Raw genomic sequence first — 19,848 nt, forward strand, 5'->3', positions numbered from 1 at the left:
CTATCTATCTATCTATCTATCTATCTATCTATCTATCTATCTATCTATCTATCTATCTATCTATCTATCTATCTATCTATCTATCTATCTATCTATCTATCATCTAGTTTCACTGGCGCAGTGCAATGAGCTTTCACACTTCTCAATGCAGTAGCCAATGTCCCCATGTGTGCACATTGCTTATTCATATCTAACTTCTCGACTCATTCATACAGTTCGCAGTAATGTGGTGTGATGTAGGCTATATTAACTTCACAACCTATAGGGAATATCACTATCATGTAGGCTACCATTGTCATGTGACGTGCGTTGCCTTAAATATTTTGGAGATCCTCTAAAAAAAAAAAATAATAAATAAAAATAAAATAAAAAAAACCTTCACACATGAATCTGACGCAGCTATACAGTATCAGACAGAACATAACTAAACAAAGTGCACAGATGATGTCAGTGGAGGAGGATATGCGCGATTTGTTTATGGAAATAAATATGCGTCCCCAACTGTTTTCGTAAGGATTATTATTTTTTCATTCGTTGTGATCTTGGCATCACCGTAGCCCCATCGACGTGAAAGACTGATCCCTATTGCCGAGGGGGGTGGGGGGAGGAAAGCGCTGGCTCTGCGCCATGATCTGGCAAGTGCGCCTCCCTTCACCGCTGTTTGGCTTATTCATAGTTAGGGGTTTGGGTTTGGCTGTTTTTAAAAAGGCAAGCACTGCACTGAAGTTGATCAGTCTGCTTAGAAAACTTCTCCAGAGGGGAGAGTGTTGTTTAGAATCGGAAAGTCCAGAATTTCAGTGCAACCGAATTGCGCACAGACTTGACACTTGGAGACATTTGGCAAACGGACTAATCTAAAACATTAACTACCCTTAAAATTAAACGGATTTTTAATTCTATTTTTTTTTAAGAATATTTGTATTTATTCTCTTTTTTAAAAAATTTAGACCTGTGCTTTATTTTTGCATCAAGACTTATCGAAGTTCCCATCGTTTGCATTAAAATCCGAAGACCTGAGGCTGTTTTTCATTAGAGATCAATAGTTTGAAAACGAGAAAGAGAAATATGCTGGGTTTTATGATGGTTACATTATTTGCGGCTCTGACCCTCAGCGTTGGCTCTTATGTGCCGTGCGAGCCGTGCGATCAGAAGGCGCAGTCCATGTGTCCTCCGGTCCCGTTGGGCTGTCCGCCTGTGAAGGAGCCCGGCTGCGGCTGCTGCTTTACTTGCGCTCTGGCTGAGGGTCAGGCGTGCGGTGTCTACACCGGTACATGCGCGCTTGGGCTGCGCTGCCTGCCGCGGAACGGCGAAGAGAAGCCGCTGCACGCCCTGCTGCACGGCAAGGGAGTGTGTACGAACGAGAAAGGATACAAACCACCGCATCAGCCTATTGGTAAGTTGGCTGGAAATAGGAATTGATGCCAATTTCGGAGGCGACGCTGTTTTAGTAACAGCGAAGGTTTGATAATATACACACGCGCTGTATTAAGACATCGCTGTAGATCGATATATCGCCGTTGGCTGTTTTGATATTGTCGGCATCAGCCGATAACCGCGTTCGCTTGGCTGAAAGTCAGATTTAAAGTGCACTTTTTTTTTTTTGTGCTAATTTTGTGTAAAATAATTTGTGTATGTGCAATTATTATCAAGTAATATATATAAGTTATAATATATATATATATATATATATATATATATATATATATATATATATATATATATATATATAGATAGATATATAGATATATATATATATTTAAGTGATTTTGGAGTAAATAGCAAATATTACAAATTTGAGAAATGTAATGCATGTTGTATAGCCTACAATATGTGCAGTAGTTAAGAACTATGTGAAATCATATGGCCTAATAAATCGGCATTGTTGTCGATCATTGGTCATTGTGCTCCTTAGATATCGGCATGGATATGTGCGCCATTGAAAAACCTATATCGGTTGACCATTATCATATTGAAACCATCACATTGAGATCTAAATTCTATGGAGAAAATACAACTTTGCAGGTTTTGCTTAGTCATAGTAAATATTTCTGTCCTTGATGGTGAATCATATTCCCACATGTGTGCTGAGCACAGTTATATTTGTGTGCGAATGTTTCTCAAGCTGATGTCGCTCTGTCGCTGCGACCAATTCTGCATTGCTGCACTGCTGTGTTCCATCATTTTGCGCTGCAGATTATTTGAAAAGGTGAAGATCCCGACATTTATTGTTATCCGAGGTCAATTGTTATCGACAGATTTCCCTTTTGTGTCCAAGATACATAAGTGCAGTTTTGCTTTTGTGTTAGCCTATAACTTGCTTTTGTGTATAATTAGATTGTTTGATTTGGCAATGGCTTTTGTTTGACGTTCTATTGACATTAGTGACTCGTCATTTTCATGATCACACGTCTACATCATTCTAAAGTGTGTATGGCACAGGTGTACCCACAACCGTATGATACTCTCCAGCGAAGAGATTTGAGGTTGGTCTGAATTTAGGTCTGTGTCTGTGGGTGGTGTTGAAGGGTCAGATTACTGCTCAAAGATTAAACCCAAGGGGAGGAGGGTAGCTGTGGTGTGTATAGCCTACCTATGTGGTAAAATCGAGGAGTGCTCTATGAATAAACACTTCTTTTTTTTTTTTCATTTAACTGTAGTTATGAAGAGTAACTGTGCACTGCAAGTATATCATTTAGTTACATTTATGCATATTGCAGACGTTTTTATCCAAAGCAGCTGCATTCAATACATTTCATCAATTTAAGTGTGCCCTGGGATCTCAACCCACAATCTTGGGATTGTCAGTACAGTGTTCTTCCAGTTGAGCTACTGAAACAAAAATATACTGCATTAGGTTTCAGAACCCTCTTTCAATAGCTTTATGGGGTGATTCTACCCACCCCCATCTTCCTTCAGGCAACATCAATGCATGAAACAGCAAGCGAGTGGCATTTTCTGCACTGTGTTCTACATGCATTGTTCCAAATATAGGGAAGATTGACTGCGCATATCCTTAAAACGCTGGCGGACAGAAGAGGTAGAAATGCAGCATGTGTGCTTTCACCATGACTGTGTGTACACAAATACAACCCCCTCATGCACAGGTGCACATCAAAAACCTGTTTGTCCCAGAATCTGATGTGCTCCGATGAGTGTTATTGCTGGTTTAGCTTTGCTCTGATTTGCTGGTGATTCAGCATTCATTCAGTCTTTGGACTCGTTCTATGAAGAGCTGTTCAGCAAGCATTGGGATGAATTTAGAGGAGCGCTTTAGCCTCCCGTCATATTTAGTTTCAGTCTGGTTTTACTAGCTGGTAAGGACAGACAGGCAGAGATAGAGAGGGATAGAGGTTAAGTGCTTTTGCCCGCATTAGAATTCAGAGCTGTTGACCCCTGTGTCATTCTGAATCATTTGAATGCACTATTATGCCCTAGTTTCACAGTCATGTAAATGTAAAATTTAAATATACGGAGTAAAATGGAAAATGAAAGGGACAGTAAATAATTTCTTGTACTGAAAAGTAGTAAACACAAGCTTGGTCAAATTTCACAACAATTTGAATGCAGTGTCATATCTTTATGGTCTTTAAAGGGATAGTTCACCCGTAAAATAAAAAATTGGATGTTGGTTGTAACTCCAGAATGTCATTCAGCTTCACTTAAATTAGGATTGACAGATACTGCAAATTTGCCAACTACTGCAAGGGAGACATTCTGTTCGGACATGCCGAACGTGTGCGACGAGGAACGTGGATACTTTTGATATGACTACATGAGTACAGGCTTCCTGCCCTTCAAGGTGGAATTTAATGCTGCATTCACAAAGATTGTTGTCTACCTGCATGAACGATTGTTAAAGGTGATGATATGTGCCTTTTTCATTGTTAACTCCTTACTTTCTCCTATCCCGATTTATTCCAACTATAAGTAAGCCATTGGTTCATTGGTTGATTCCCCCAAAAATGGTGTTAGTTTGGGGAGGTACCTCCTGTTTGTCCAACTAATGGACTATTGGGGGTGAGTGTTCAGGAAAAAACTGTTGGGTATCTCCTGTTTATCCAACCAATGGACGATTGGGGGTGAGTGTTCATGAAAAACTGTTGGGTACCTCCTGTTTATCCAACTAATGGACGATTGGGGGGTTGTGTTCAGGAAAACCTGTTATAAACAGTTGTTATTTTCACAATTTTGTTTGATGAAGCTAGTGGTAGAGAAATCACAAATTTCACCTTTAAAAATGGTCCAGATTTAAAAAGTTTGACTCATAAACAAATAAAAAAACATACCGTGTTCATAAGAGAACTTCATCAGAATCTTGGCTGCTGCATTTGGTTTGTTTTACTACTTCAGAATTGCTGATTTATGCATTTTATTTAATAACTAGAGACTAAACAATGATTAAAAGGCAATGGAAGGCAGTTTCTCTATTGCTTGTCTGTCATCTCAAATTTATTTTGTGCCACAGGCCAAACTCACAGAAATTTATGCTTGCACCATCTGACTGACACTCAAAGATATATGACTAGTTCTCTCGCAAGTGGGTATTTTTTGAATATGTTCTGTATTTTGAAAATGATGCCCAGCTTTTACTGTACAATAAAATTTTGATGCTATTTCAAAACCTTTATGATCTATATACATTGGTGACAAAAAAAAAATTCTTTACCAGAATCCAAGTCAACAGGGATCATTTATCAAGTGCTCAGTCATCCTTTGCAGAGGTATGCAAGCAGGGAACCTATTTTGCATGCTTGAATGATTTCTTCCAGTAAAGTTTAACAGCAATCTGTGCAGTGTGTATTTGTCGCTGGCACCTGGAAGGCTAGTGAGCAACAGCTGGGAAGAAAATCAGCGCACACAGTAGTCTCGTCTCTGTCAGAAACGTGATTCCTGGGCTGCGACATCCTCATGCTGTGCCATGCTTAAGTAGGAACATGTGTTTGGCTGACCAAAACAGTAAGGACCCAGAAACCCGGTGTTCTCGCACAAAAACAATCCAGTTAATCTGTACGTTTACAGCTCACATTTAGAAAATTAAACATACAAGAAGCAGGGCTGCCATGTGGTTTAGCTGAAGAAGGTGACCTGTTAAAAAAGCATATTGTTCAGGCTCTAAATTCTGATTGGAAGCCGTAACACAACTAAACAAAATTCTACTTTGTGTTAAACAGCTTAATAATAAGTTCCTCCTCATCTTGACTTGCTTGGACACTGTATTTTCGCATTACTCTGTGTTTCTGCATCAATTCAATAATGTAACAAAGTCCTGTCTACTAAAAGCTACACAAATACATCTTTTGTGGTATAAATGGTATAGCAATCTTTACCACACTATACATACAGTCACAACTACTTCATACAATCTACTTCATACGCTTGCGTTTTAAGCTTGAAGAATCCACAGCATCTGCTAAATATCCAACAATGTCACTTGACGATATTATTTAATCTATAGGTTTATAGCTCACATTAACAAAGTTAAACATACAGAAAAGAAGCATAAAGCAGGGCTGCACCATGTGGTTGAGCTGGAAAAGGCGACCTGTTGAAAACTCCTGTCATGTGATTTGGGGTGGTGGAGGGGAAACCGCAGTGTCATGTTTCTTTAGGGAAGGAGAACAAAAGGTGCCTAATTTCTTGCCTGCAGCACAGGTTCAGATGTGGTTCCAAATTGCTGCCTCAGATTTGGTACTTTGCAAGCTTCTCGAGGGGACACTACAGCACAAGCCAAAATGGTTACCTTTATACAGTAGACATAAGCGTGTCACACCCAGACAGGGGCGTAGATTCCGGTGGGGATGTAAGTAAGCATGTACAACCCCCCCAATATTTATACCATGATGAATGGAAACTTAAAATCTTCATACTTTTACCGCCCAATATTCAAGCCAAATCTACACCCTTGCACCCAGCTGTTGTCTCGAGGTGGTTGTTGTCCTGGAAGTGTAGTTACAGATTATGTGAACTCCGATTTGAAACGAAACCGAAGATTAGGCTTGTTTATATATATAATATACATATTTTCTTATTGTTTTTCAAAGTATGTGGTAATGGAGAGTTTTTTCAATACGCTACATTTTCGGTGGAGGAAAATGACATTCTTTTGTGAAAGAGAGGCAAAATGTATGTGTTTTCAAACTGAAAACATACTAGGGGTTGGCAGTATCGTCAAGGTATGAGTCATTTTATATCACAGTAACAGTATCCATCCCAATATAGTTATTTTCCATGGGCATTCAAGTATTTCAGTTAATGTTCATAGCAACCATTGATTGTTGGTGCCAGATGGGCTGGTTTGGGTATTTCTGTAACTGCTGATCTCCTGGGATTTTCATGCACCACAGTCTCTATAATTTAATCAGAATGATGCCAATACTATGGTAAGTCTATGGTAACTCCGATAAACGGTCTAATTTTTCTTTTCATTCCCTCGCTTCAATTTAGAACACTTGATTCATCTAATCAAAATAACCAAATTTGCATTGTAGTGATGATAAAAATATGGATGAATATTGTCAGTCAGTTATTGTATTTATTTTGTATTTAATAATACAAAAATAAAAATAAATATTGCCATAGATTTGTGCCGATAATTCATAGTTTCAAAAAGTGCAAAATCGGTAAAACCGATATATCAGTCTTTATACAATATACGTGCATTCTGTGGCGGTAACAAACCTAAGTAATAAAGAGGGTGACAGAGTTACCTTCAAAAGTCTGTTCACACTTATGTCTGTTATAGTGGCCCTTGCGGCAATGCTGAAAATGCAACATGCACTTGCGTTTTGTCGTCTGACACATTTTGGAATGCAACAACACATGAAACCAAGATTGCGCTAGCTAGTCAATTGCATTGAATATGTTTCTGCCTTCACATGTAAATAGTGTAAATCATTCCTCCCCAATGATAGCCATGAATGCATAGTATATGGCATCACACCAGTCAGCCTATTCTCCCTACCACAAATGTTTAAAACATCCTCAATAGACCCATATTCCACAATGTCACTTCTCTAAGGTGCCTTAAGCTAAAAAAATAATGGATATATAATGAGATTCATTATGAACTAGCAGTGGCTCTTATCGTTTTGGAAGATGTTTAGAAGAGGAAAGATTGTACTTGTATCCTGTTGTGTAAATATCACAGACAGTATCGCTCCTTTGCCATAGTCTGAGCTAATTGAAATCACAGACTGGGACTGATCCTTTGATGTCCTGAAGAAGCACCTACAGAGTTCATGTTTCAGAGTGTTGATGACACGACTAGGCGCTGAGGAGGCGCACATGATCTTTCCGCCTGAAGGGCATCGACAAGTGTCATCACTTTGCTTTTTCCTGATTTATGGGGGACTTTTTGAATAGTAAGCTATGTGACCGCTTTCTTGGTTGTAACTGTTTCCACATTACAACATTGAGGATTGTTCTCTAGCTCTTAATGTAACTTTGTAGTTTGAAACACTTCTGTTTTATCTAACACTGAAGGTGAAGTATGTAATTTCTGAGCCACGTACTGCACCAAATGGAATTGCTATCTGCCGTTTTACTGGGACAGACATAACAACATTGGCTTGATCAATGGCATGAGTTAATGCGAGAACTATCTGTTTGCATGAAAACGGGAGACATTTTGAAAAGGGATTAAAGTAGTCATGATTTTTGCTAATCCATTTGGTACCGGAGAAATGACGTGGACAAGTTATTTATTTTATCCTGGTCTTTTTCTGGCAATATACCTAGTTTGTCTAACATGCTGCTCTGATGCAGTGGCCCAAACACATTGTGGACACGGTCCAAGCTTTAAATATTTAGCAGTGGAATCTAGCCAGAGATGCCAGGGTTGGTCGGTGACATGAACAAAGAAATTGAGGTCAAGACTAAGACCTGCCCAGTAGAATTGTCTACTAATTAAAGGAATATTGCAAGTTCAATACAAGCTAAGCTCAATCGACAGCATTTGTGTCATAATGTTGATTACCACCAAAAAAAATTTTACTCGTCAGACGTTCCCTTACCATACCATCCACAGTTTTGGCACAATGGTCCATCGTAGGCAATATCAAGGTTAAATTAATGATCTCGAAATCATGACACCAACGGACCAGCTTAAATGTCAAATTGTGTCCTGTATTTATTCATATTGTACAATCCGGGTGGCAACCCTTGCCTCACTGTTACCCAGATTTGTGCTTTTTTTTTTTTTAAGAAAAGGAGGGACAAGTCAAAATATGTTTTTGTGGTAATGTCACAAATGCTGTTGATTGAGCTTAACTTGTATTGAACCTGGAATATTCCTTTAAAGAGCAGCTAAGAGCTAGTCTGAATTTCCAACAATAATAGATACATTAGTAAGAACCTAACAGTGCATACTAATACCTTGATAAGGAAATAAAAGCTAATAGAATTTTTTAAATATGCAGTTTTGCACATCCCTAAAGTCAACACAACTTAAAGCGGGATTGGCTTTCATCATTAGCCCCCAAGCTGTAAGAAACCATGGATGTTCATGAAGTATAATTTCCCAGCGCACATGTAAATTATTAAACAGAGCCCTATCAGATGCATCTCCTTTGGCCAAGCATCTCCTTTGGCCAAGCTCAGTTCCCTTTATCTTAATGAATAGTTTTGCAAGACCAAGAGGAAAAACACAAATACCTCTCCAGCTTTCTTTCCAAGGCTCATTTGAATAGACAGGGCTCCACGTGATACGCCTGGTTTGGCCAGGCTCCAGGATCTTGGCTGCGTGTCAGATGTTAAACACAGACCCGCTAAACATTTACAAGCTGGGGACCACGAGCATGGAAAAAGTGATTTTGGTCCTCACTCTGAAAAGTCTTCCACAGAGAAAGACGGCTTCAGTACATTGATTGTCTGCAAACGGCTTAAGGGTATGCTCTGGGCATTGTTGCTTTCATAAACAAGTGTATTTAGGCCTTGTGTACAATGAACAACAATGATGACAACCTTAAAGAAGTGTTTTGTTTATGCCATCCCATTAAGATGGTATAGAGCCATCTTGGCTCCTCCCACTTGAGCTTACTGACTTTAATCACAACCCCACAGTTTAAAACCATATAAATCTTGCTCTAGGCAAACATCCTTATTATATTTCACTGAGCTTCCCTACAAAGACAAAACAACGGTAACACTGAAACCGAGAAAAATGGCTTCACAGTTTTTTGACCGTCTCAAGACACGTCTTTAAAATTGACAAGCAGTCTAAAAATGCAGCTATCCTGTATGAGACGTTGAAAAACAGCGAGACGAGGTGCAATGGTCAAATATGTCATTCTAGAGCATATTTACATAGAAAACAGGTTTAAAAATCTACCGACAGGCCCAAAAATGCATTTGGTGTTAGATACCTAATCTAGACCTAACTAAGTTTTGACAAAATATATAGTTACTGTGTTTTGGCTTTGAAGAGTAGTTAAGGCTATTAAGTTATCTCAAATTCTGTTGCTTAATGGGCTATTTAATTGATGGCCTATGTGGAGTGTAGAACATCAAGATTTTTAGGGGTACTTGCTAAGGCAAACATAACTTTTACTACTGCTCGTTTTTATTTTAACAAAACCCTAACAAACTTTAGTGTGAAACTCATCCCACACCATTTCTGCTACATACATGAATGATGTCTCAAACTTTGTGGCTTGTTGGAGAAAGGTGTAAATCTTGCTGTAGTCCAAGGCTTCCTAATCTTGGTCCTGGAGTACCCCCAAAACTGCATATTTTATATGTCTTCCTTTTTCGCCACACCCAATTAGGGTCATAGAGCCTCTACTAATGAGCTGATGAGTTGAATTAGCTGTGTTGGATAAGGGACACATTAAAAATGTGCAGTGTTGGGGCACTCCAAGATCAAGATGGAAAACACTGCAACATTTCAATAAGCACTCATCTATATTTCGGGTTGCATCAGGAGCCCAAACCTGGAGGGAACAGAAATCTGTACAGTAATTTCAGTCTGCCAAGTCATGAGTTGCAGGATTAATTTCAAAGAGACAGCCCATGCTCTCTGATTGTAACTTCAGAAGCCAGGAAACCAATTCCTGTAATGAGCAGGCACCCGCCCCATGCTTCTCCAGGTCAGACAGACTCTTTCAGCACCAGGCAGCTCAGGAATCCCTGCCCAAGTCCAAAGCAATGTGAAGCACTGGAACTCAGGGGAGCTATGAGGGCAGTTATCTCAATAATTTCTGCTGGCCGCTGCAGCTGTCTGATAATGCCCCCATGGCTGTATCCACAAGAAAACATGGCGCCCATCCTGACTCAATGTTTAGGCCCGACTCTGTATGTTCATTACATTCTAATTTTGTAATAAAGCCATAAGTCAATCAAGGCTGTATGTACGGCTGGGCGATGTGGCAAAAAAATACAATATTTTTATCACACTTGTGGATGATTCCACTAAAAGGCTTTATTTAGCATGACACAAAGTGAACCCTCCAAAGCTTTAAAAATGGTGACAGTGTCTGGAAGTAAAAACTCTCTTCATTTTTCCATAGGTGAACAGTTTTTTAACAATAACATATAAACCATTAAGGACAGACCTACCATGAGCTACGAGGTTGTTAATCAATAGTATATTATTATATTGAAGCCATCAGTCGCGTTAATATCAACTTCATGGTTATTTAAAACAAATGCATTTAATACTGGAATCTGTGGTGAATAACTACATTACCCATGATTTGCTGAGAAAGATCCAGCATCAATAGAATCGTGGCAAACAAAGTACACCAACAGAGCTCTGCGGTGACCGCCCATTCCCATTTAAAAAAGTGTTTGTGTTGAAGCCAATTGTGGGATATCAAGATCATTAGTTGTTTGCTAAGGCAGGCACACATTGTACTATGCTTATACTTAGGGTTAGCTACAATGAAGGAGGGATCCGAGTCATATCTAGAGACTAGTAAATCATGGAGACTAGGGGCGGGCTCTTTCTAGGGCCAGTAAGCAACCACCCATAACACATTAGCAACCACTTAGAATACCATAGCAACTGAATAGCAACTTGTTAAAAACGACTCTTGGCATGGGCAATTACTTCTCACATTTTTTTTCAGAAAACATAAAAATCTAGTTAATGCATAATGTTTGATTCTCTTTGTATTATCTAGATCGTGAGTCTATAGAGAATGATGAGACAGTGAATGCAGACACGACCGAAGACCAGCCTCCTAAAATTCCTCTTTACCCCAAACCAGACGTGATCAACAGCCGGAAGCATGCTGCCGTGCGCAAAGACAAGAAGAAACAGCAGGAGAAGCTGCGGTTACTGGGGTCGATGGACTACTCCCCCATTCCCATCGACAAGCACGAGCCGGAATTCGTAAGTAGTGTGACGCAGCAGCTGCAGGAAAATGATAGCTAGTCGTTAACAACTTAGATGATGCAACGTGCCATGTGTTTGTTTGACAACAGGGTCCTTGCAGAAGGAGGCTGGATGGAATCATTCAAAGTATGAAAGACACCTCTCGCATCATGGCTCTGTCCCTGTACCTTCCTAACTGTGACAGGAAGGGCTTCTATAAGCGCAAACAGGTATGTTTATTTATTTTTACCAATTTTTCTGTGGTTAAGGCAAGGGGTGGGCATCATATATATATATATATATATATATATATATATATATATATATATATATATATATATATATATATATATATATATATTTTTATTTTTTAGGAAAAATAACTATAATGTTATATATATTGTTACTGTGATTTAAAATTATTTATATATATATATATATATATATATATATATATATATATATATATATATATATATAAGATTTTGGTCATACCGTCCATCGCTAGTGCAATACACTATATGGCCAAAAGTTTGTGGACACCAGATATGCTTGATGAGCATTTAATTTAAAAACCTTAGGCATCAGTTTCCCCCTTTGCTGTAATAACAGCTTCCACTCTTTTGGGAAGGCTTTCCACTATACTGTATGTAGTAAAATGACTGCTGGGATTTGCTCTCATTCAGACACAAGGCTATCAGTGAGGTCAGGAACTGATGTTGGTCGATGGGGCCTGACTTACAGTTGCTGTTCCAGTTCACCCCAAAAGTGATCAGTGGGGTCATTGGGGTCTGGGCTTTGTGCAGGCCAGTCAATTTCTTCCACGCCAGACACAGTATATCTTTATGGACCTCACTTTTTCACAGGGGTATTGTCATGCTGGAACAGAAAAGGGCTATCCCCAAACATATGCTACAAATTTGGAAGCACACAAATCCCAAGCCATTACATAAAGAAACATTAAAATGTTTCTTTATTGGATTTAACAGAGTAACCAAATTTGTTAATTAGAAGAGGGTGTCCACATACTTTTGGCAATATAGTGTAAATATTAGACATTTATATTATGTTACTGTGATTTAAAATGATATATTTATATGCAGTAAGGGGATTTAAGAGTTTCAATTCGCTTCAGTGTGGATGAGCAACTTTTGGAAAACGCTTGAAAACAACTTTGTGGACAGAGAGCCTTTCGAAAATGAAAACTTTGTTTTCAAATGTATCCGGATTAATGTGGACATAGCCTAAAAGTTATTATTTTCTGCTTGGTGTCAGGTTTTTTTAATTTTTTTATTATTGCTTTCAAATATACTGTGGAATAATGTTATAGTGGAATCCTTTTAGTCATCATAATGCCCAGTGAGTTGGTTGTTGAGCAGTGTTTGTAATGGATATATGACCCTTTTGTCCCTTATTCACCCTGTAGTGCAAGCCCTCCCGTGGCCGGAAACGAGGCATCTGCTGGTGTGTGGACAAATACGGCGTGCAGCTGCCCGGCACCGACTACAGTGGCGGTAACATACAGTGCAAGGATTTGGAAAACACCAACAACAACGAGTGAGAATCGACCCACCCTGATCACCAGACCTAGGGCCCACCTCCCTTTCCTGTCCCACCAGTCCACCCGCCAGTCACTTTGAGATTTTGTTGCGAAGCAAAAACTATTAAATATACAAACAATCAGACAAAAAAAAAAATCGTACAGAAATCGTTTTGACTGAGCGATCATCTCTAACTCACTGGACTCAGCCAATGAGAGGAGCCCACTGCTAGTGCTGAGTCCCAGAAAAATTGTTAAAAAAAAATTAAAAATATATACATACAATTATATATTTTTATAGAAGCTGGGGTTTGAGCACCATACTGTTTTGTTTAATGTTAACATAAAACAAAAAACTAAAAAAAAAAAAGAATATATGGCATGTTGAATATTAACAGGGCTATCTTGGTCTTTTACAACTTTTTGCTGTCAAGGTATCAAAGGAGATAGCAACTTCTATTATTGAAAAAAAAACACTATTTTTTTTCGTTTGTTTTTAAAACGAAAAAAAAAAATAAAAGTCACATGGTAGAGATCCGCTGATACAGTTATCTCTATCTTTTTATTTTTGGTCCCATCAAAGCACTTATTCATTAAGGAACCTGCTTGGAAATGTGTAACTTCACCAAGTTCATTGTATGCGTGTGTGAGCATGTGCGTATGAGTGTGTGTTTGAGCATGAACGTGTGAAATGCAGCGAAAGCTTCCAAAAAGTTTTTTCATGGCATTTCCCTTCCAGAACATAGTAAAAACCAGGATACCATTAGACAAATCTATTTCAGTGGCTCCATGACTGTGTAGCTTACCTAACATGCCGACCGTGCCTATGTAAACAGACGCTGCCATGCAGAGTTACACGGGTGAGCCGACCGGTTTCAACCGAGGTTCCGTCACAGGTTGCTTTTGATGTAGGAGATGAGTGGAAATCTCTTCAAACAGAATCAATTGGTGCCCATGTCTAGCTAGAAGAAAAGGCCACTATGGCATTTTCAGTATCAGATATTGTGGCATCTGGTGCAAGTTAAAATTGAGACAGATGCTAAAACCCTTAAACGCTCCCAGCATTTGCGTTTGAACTTTGACAAACGTTCAACTTGCAGAGTGGTATTTTTTATTTTTTTGTCTGAAATGTTACTTTTATGTTTGCTGTTTTCATTGACTTCATTGAGATAATGACAGTCCATTCATGAGCCATGTTCCTTGACCATGTGATTTCACTGAAATAGGTGTAACCTTGGTATGTTACCTTTAACATTTCTAGATTATTGAATGTGGGTTTTTTTTCTCTCTCTCATATTTTATGTTTCTTGACATCCTTAACAAACAACCACAAAGATCTGGTGCTTAGGAGAGGACTTGTGTATTTTAGCATAATATCAATTTGCATTGTTCCACAACTTGCTCGTTTGAATGCAGGTCTGACCACTTTCGAAGCTCCGCCCTCTTTTGACTGTTCACCAATCAGAAATCGTTCTTTTGGTTATCCAGTCCAGCACAATGACTGGATGTTTCATTTGTTCTGTTTGTGTATTTCTGTACTTCATTCTGTCAATGTTGTGAGGCATGGAAGAATCAAGCTACATTTACTACAGTGTCGATTAGTGCGAGTTTCTGTGTGCGAGTCTCAGTGCCTTTCTACATGCAAATACATTTGAATGGTGACGTGAATGTTACACAATAGCCAAGGGGACTAAAACAGGCAAACCATTTTATATTGACGAAGGACCTCAATTGTGTTCAAATAGTAGATATCAGATATGGAAATCCATTACACCACTTTGTATGTCAAGCAGCTATTAAAAAGCTCTCCCTAAGATAGGGGAGGACTTATGGCTTGAATAGCTCCAGCTAGTGCTAGATCATTTACTGTTATTTCTCTTTATGAATAAGCTGAAGATTGATTTGACAGAGACTGCAAAAGTGTGTAATCGTGACGAGAGTATTTTCAATCACTTTTATTGCAATCAAGCTATAGATCTGACATGGATACTTAAAAAGGACTCACCGGTCCGCTCTTGTGTCACAATGGGTCAATTCGGATCTGATTTCAGGGCCAGAATGATCATAGCAGGGAGGGGGCCGTCAAATACAGGGTTCGTACAGAGTCTTGAAAGTTTGGAAAATGCTTGATTTTTCTTTAGTTTGACTGTTATAAAATAACCTAAATTATTTTAATTCGAAATAGATATTATACAGTTGTTATGTTTGTGGTGTCTTGTGAGCGCACATGCGCCGCTCCACGTCCGCATCTCGTGAGCGCAAGCACGCAAAAGTAGCCAACTGCACGTCTACTGTGGTAGATTGGCGACCAAGAAATTATACCTGCATCTGCTGCTTCCATCAACATGCAGGGTGTCATTTCAATGACAGCTGGCTGGAAGGAGACATAAAATATGGATATGCTGAGCTGAGATCAACAACAATGAATTAATTAATGCATGCAATAAAAAAAAGTGTAGGGTTGTACGGCTAATCAAAAAAATAGCGAAATCACGATATGACCCACTATGAATTTTTAACCCCCCCAAAATGCTGCAATTTTAGGTAAACATTGTTGATCTGTTGGTATATTTACCTATTTTAATATGATTAACACAGATTTATATTTATGATGAATATTATTCTTCCATGAATTCATGTAGTGGAAAACATGCCGAAACTAGGATTGCAGTGTTACATGTTCTAAGGCCTTGTTGAATGTGTGCCCCAGGCTGGCTGGCCAATTATACCTTATATGTTTTAGCTGATACAACAGATGAAATCCCTCATAATATTCAATATATTCTTCAAATCAGTCTGATAATTGCAGTCACATCTTATACTTGTGTTGGGGAAAACAATCTCATCACACTGAATTTATTTCTGCTGCAGATGTGTATGTTTAGAGTTGAGATTCCACATGCATCTCATATCTTGTCACTTGAATTTTCAAAGCACTCTTCTTTTAGCCTTTATTGAAATGGCTGGTGAAATAATTTTTGCTTATATTTGAAAAAAAAAAAAAAATACAAATAGTCAATTTCAGAAACACTTTACAATAAGATTCCTTTTGTTAACATTAGTTAACAATATAAATGTACATGAACTAACAATGAACATTAACTAAGATTAATATGTTCTTTAAAAACTATATTGTTCATTGTTATTTCATGAATCCTAATGCATTAAATAATGTTAACGAATTGAACTTTAATATAAAGTGTTATCAATATTTCTTTTCATTGTTCACATAGAAATGAATAAGTACATTAACCGGGATTTGTTTTCCCCCACGATAAACCACACTATAGATAACCGGTGTTTCCAACCGTATCTATGTGTTAATCCAAGACTTTGGTTGTAATCATATTAAAGGGATAGTTCACCCAAAAATGAAAATTCCTTCATTGTTTACTCACCCCTTGTGTAAACCTGTATGTCTTTCTTCTTTTACACAAAGGGAGAAATTGTGAAAAAAAAATGTTGTGCTCAGTGATATCATACAATGGCAGTTTATGGTGACTACCTCTTCAAGCTTCAAAAGGACTAGAGTATAATTCAGAAGTCTGTTTGATTTCCGAGTACTCCATTCCAAAAAATAAGGCTGGGCATAAAAATGCATCATTTCTTCTAATACAAAATCTTTAGACATATTTGTGAGTTATTTTCTCTGTTTTGTGTGCAGCCGTGTTGTGTTCTGTTGTCGCTATAGCTGTGGAGGACCTGTTTTTAGATAAAAAAAGTTTTCACTTGAACGCCCCAATGTTGAGAGGGGGCTGCATGAACTGCTCTCTTGCCCTATCATGAACACGCACAGGAGATCAATGGTCAGTGAACATTTTCAGTAAATAATACATTATATTTAGGTATGTTTCTCACCACACCTTATTGTATGTTTTCATAACAATCATGAGTCTCATGGAATATTTAATTGACTTCTGAATTATACTTTTGCAAGCTTGAAGAGGTAGGCACCATACACTGCCATTCTATGACATCAATTGTTTTTCACAATTTCTCCTTTTGTAAGTCATATAGGGTTATAAACAACACAGGGGTGAGTGAAAAATTACAGAATTTTAATTTTTTGGAATAAAATTCTTTAAAGATTCCTGTCTTCGCAGTGGATGTATAGGAATTCTTGAAACTAAAATTTGTATCGATTAACAATGTTTGAAATCACAGATGAGGTTTTCTTTATCATTACATTTTTGTCAAGTAACATTTTTAGAGTTGTATAATATTTAAAGCTTTGAGGTGCTTGAAAAAGATGTTTTGGGTAGCTTGAAAGTGCTGGAAAAGTGCTTGATTTTCAATCTTAAAAACCTGTACGAACCCTGAAAATATTCGATTTTTAGAAGCTTGAGAGCCGTAGTCCCACAGACCAGAGCTTTATCGTGTAAATGCCCACAACCAGGCCCAGACGGAATCTGTGAATTTTTTTTTTTTTTACATTTTCTTTGTTTGCTAATTTTGGATGAATATCTGCGGAATGTAACATGTTAAACGGAGGTGGGAGTACTGCACTTTTATTGGTTGCTTGAAAGCAAAATCCAATTGGCCAGCAAGAATTGCGCAGAGTTTGTGAATGTCTGGCATTCCAATTCTGCGGAAATCTGCGGAGGACAAATTCCATCTGGGCCTGTCTGTAACTGTTTTCTCGCAGCGGGTCCGCAGAACGTAACCATAGCATGTAAAAAAAAAAAAAAAAGAATTGTGAATGATGATTGGCTCTCTGACGGAAGATGGCGAGAGAAAGATGTGAGGACCTGCGGGTTAACCAGAATTTTGCAGGTGTGTAGAGTACGTCGAGGAGGCATAGTTGCCTCTGTTATTGCACAATTAGCTTTGTAGGTGTCGCTCACCACAGGGCAAAATCAGTACATTGCGAAAATAATTTTCTTAAACTTTTTTTTTTGTTGTCTCTTTTTCCTAAATAACAAATGTAATCTAAACATCCTTAAAGCAAGATGCATTTACTTGAGAAGCAAAACCTTTTTTTCTCCATTGTTTTACAGATAAATCTAACAAAATATCGATTTAGGTTTATAAATGCAATTTTGCTTATGTAGTAACTTCATCTTGTTTTGAGGACATTTACATGTTTTTACTGTGAGACAAGACTAAAAAACTAAGGAAATAATTTTTTGCATTGTCATGAGGATTATCCAGGTCCTGATCCATGCTGAATGCCCCCTCCCCCATTAAAAAGCAGCTTGCACTTAATTATTTACCCTGCCACGCATTTATTGCCGACTCTTTAAAAACAAAGTGAATCTCAGTTCAGGTATAGGAGGAGGAGCAGGCCTCGGACAGAAATCCTGCCTGAGTACCTTTGACAGGGGCTTTGCGGCCCAAGCCTGAAACCCACATCATCATTCAGTGGGTAAACTAGTTATACAACTCAACCAATCACAGTCTAGTCTCCATCTACACTTAACAGACTTTGCATCTCAGTGATATCCAGGAAGAAGGAGAGAGAGTGAGGGCCTAAAGAGGGTGATCTTGTGCTGGGCCTCACTTCCCCAACAGGGGACACAATATAAAACACTACACATCACAGTAGTACATTTAGACAGACAACAGGAGTTTTCGGAATCTGATAAGCAGTCACATAACAGTGTGCATTGACCAACAGCTTTTCTTTTGGACACAAAACATGTAAACCAACTAAATTTGATTCAGTTGACTCTTCGCTAAGCTCCGCCCCTCCTTTGTTTCTGCTGCTCGCCAAGAAAAGCTTTGCAAGCGTCCCATTGGAATGAATGGGAGATTGACGAATGTGTGCATAAATTGGATAGTATTCTTACGTGGGCTGAAATGACATCGCAAAGCATTTACATCTGCCTGAATTAATGTGTAAATTATTTTAACATTGTTATTAACACCTATTTACCTAGGGGCAAAATGTTCATTTGGGAATGTGGGCTGAGGCAGTTTAATCCACAGCATCCACATCTCAAGATTTATTTATTTAAAAACTATCCAAACATACAGGAATTCCATAGACATACATTTTAATAGAGCAAAAGCTGCCAATAATATGGCAGATAACAACAGTTGCTAAGGTAGGATTGGTCAGTAATGTTTTTATTATTTCAAAGGTGGGGCTTAACAAAGGGTCAATTGTGTCCCCAAATTGTCTTCACAAAAATGCTTTTCAGAAAATCTCTGGGGCGTTTTCTCAAGTTGGCGTACTAAAACGTCACATTATGGCAGACATTTTATTTTTTTTGCCCTGTTTTCCCAGGTCATAGAATCCATCTGGATATCAGTGGGAAATAAAAAAAAAAAAATTAAAAAATGTTAAATGTGATTTTGATCCATTCTGATTTGTAATTAGATGACTGTAATATACTTTGGATTGCTAGGATGCAAACATGTTTGCTTTTTGTTCTGCTTGCATCAGATTCCAAATCTCCTACTTGGGTAGACAGTGTTCATAACTCTGCATTATGCTACAGTAGTAATGACAGGTTTTCTTGTTTCTCTGAATGCATAACAGTTGTTTTCTTTATTTCTTTGTTTTTATGTGGATGAGAAAAGACTTGATGATTGACCACTTAAATGTGGCTTCAACCGGCATGTGAAAAAGACCCATTTGTGGCTGGAGGACTCTAAACATGTTCAGCATTTGGAACTCTTATTAAAAAACAATAAAACAGAGAAAAAAAACACAAATTATTAAGAAAGTGAATATCACTGTGTAATATTTATTCAACTTGTAATTTATGTACTCTTTTAACCTTTGTCTCTCTTTTTTTTTGTTATGACAAAGCATTTATTTAAATAAAGTTATGTATTCATTTAAGCTTGTGCAATACATTTATTCATACATGACTGGTATTTGTTCTTGTTTATGAGAAAAATGTCAATACATTGTCATCACTAGCCATGGCAGTAACCACAGGATGATTTCCTACTATGTCAAATTATTATCACATTCTGCATGCAAAACAAAGTGAGTAGACACTGATATTTAAATAGCCCAGTAGAAAATCAAATGTTGATACTG

General features: G+C 38.1%; 1 protein-coding gene across 1 annotated transcript; it reads left to right on the plus strand.

Moving 5' to 3' along the window:
• Positions 1-724: 724 nt before the first annotated feature.
• On the plus strand, positions 725-19,644 carry LOC127654880 (insulin-like growth factor-binding protein 5). Its single transcript, XM_052142413.1, has 4 exons — positions 725-1,393; positions 11,121-11,332; positions 11,425-11,544; positions 12,741-19,644. The coding sequence occupies exons 1-4, from the start codon at positions 1,066-1,068 to the stop codon at positions 12,873-12,875; spliced, it is 795 nt and encodes a 264-aa protein (XP_051998373.1). The 5' UTR covers positions 725-1,065; the 3' UTR covers positions 12,876-19,644.
• Positions 19,645-19,848: the final 204 nt, after the last annotated feature.

This window comes from Xyrauchen texanus, chromosome 14 (assembly GCF_025860055.1).
Source record: "Xyrauchen texanus isolate HMW12.3.18 chromosome 14, RBS_HiC_50CHRs, whole genome shotgun sequence".
NCBI lineage: Eukaryota > Metazoa > Chordata > Actinopteri > Cypriniformes > Catostomidae > Xyrauchen > Xyrauchen texanus.

What these genes read in the sequence shown, in the direction of transcription:
- LOC127654880 (XM_052142413.1), top strand. Translation starts at nt 1,066, where the DNA reads ATGCTGGGTTTTATGATGGTTACATTATTTGCGGCTCTGACCCTCAGC. An exon ending in ACAAGCACGAGCCGGAATTC is followed by an intron (nt 11,333 to 11,424) that starts GTAAGTAGTGTG and finishes GTTTGACAACAG; the next exon opens with GGTCCTTGCAGAAGGAGGCT. An exon ending in GCTTCTATAAGCGCAAACAG is followed by an intron (nt 11,545 to 12,740) that starts GTATGTTTATTT and finishes TTCACCCTGTAG; the next exon opens with TGCAAGCCCTCCCGTGGCCG.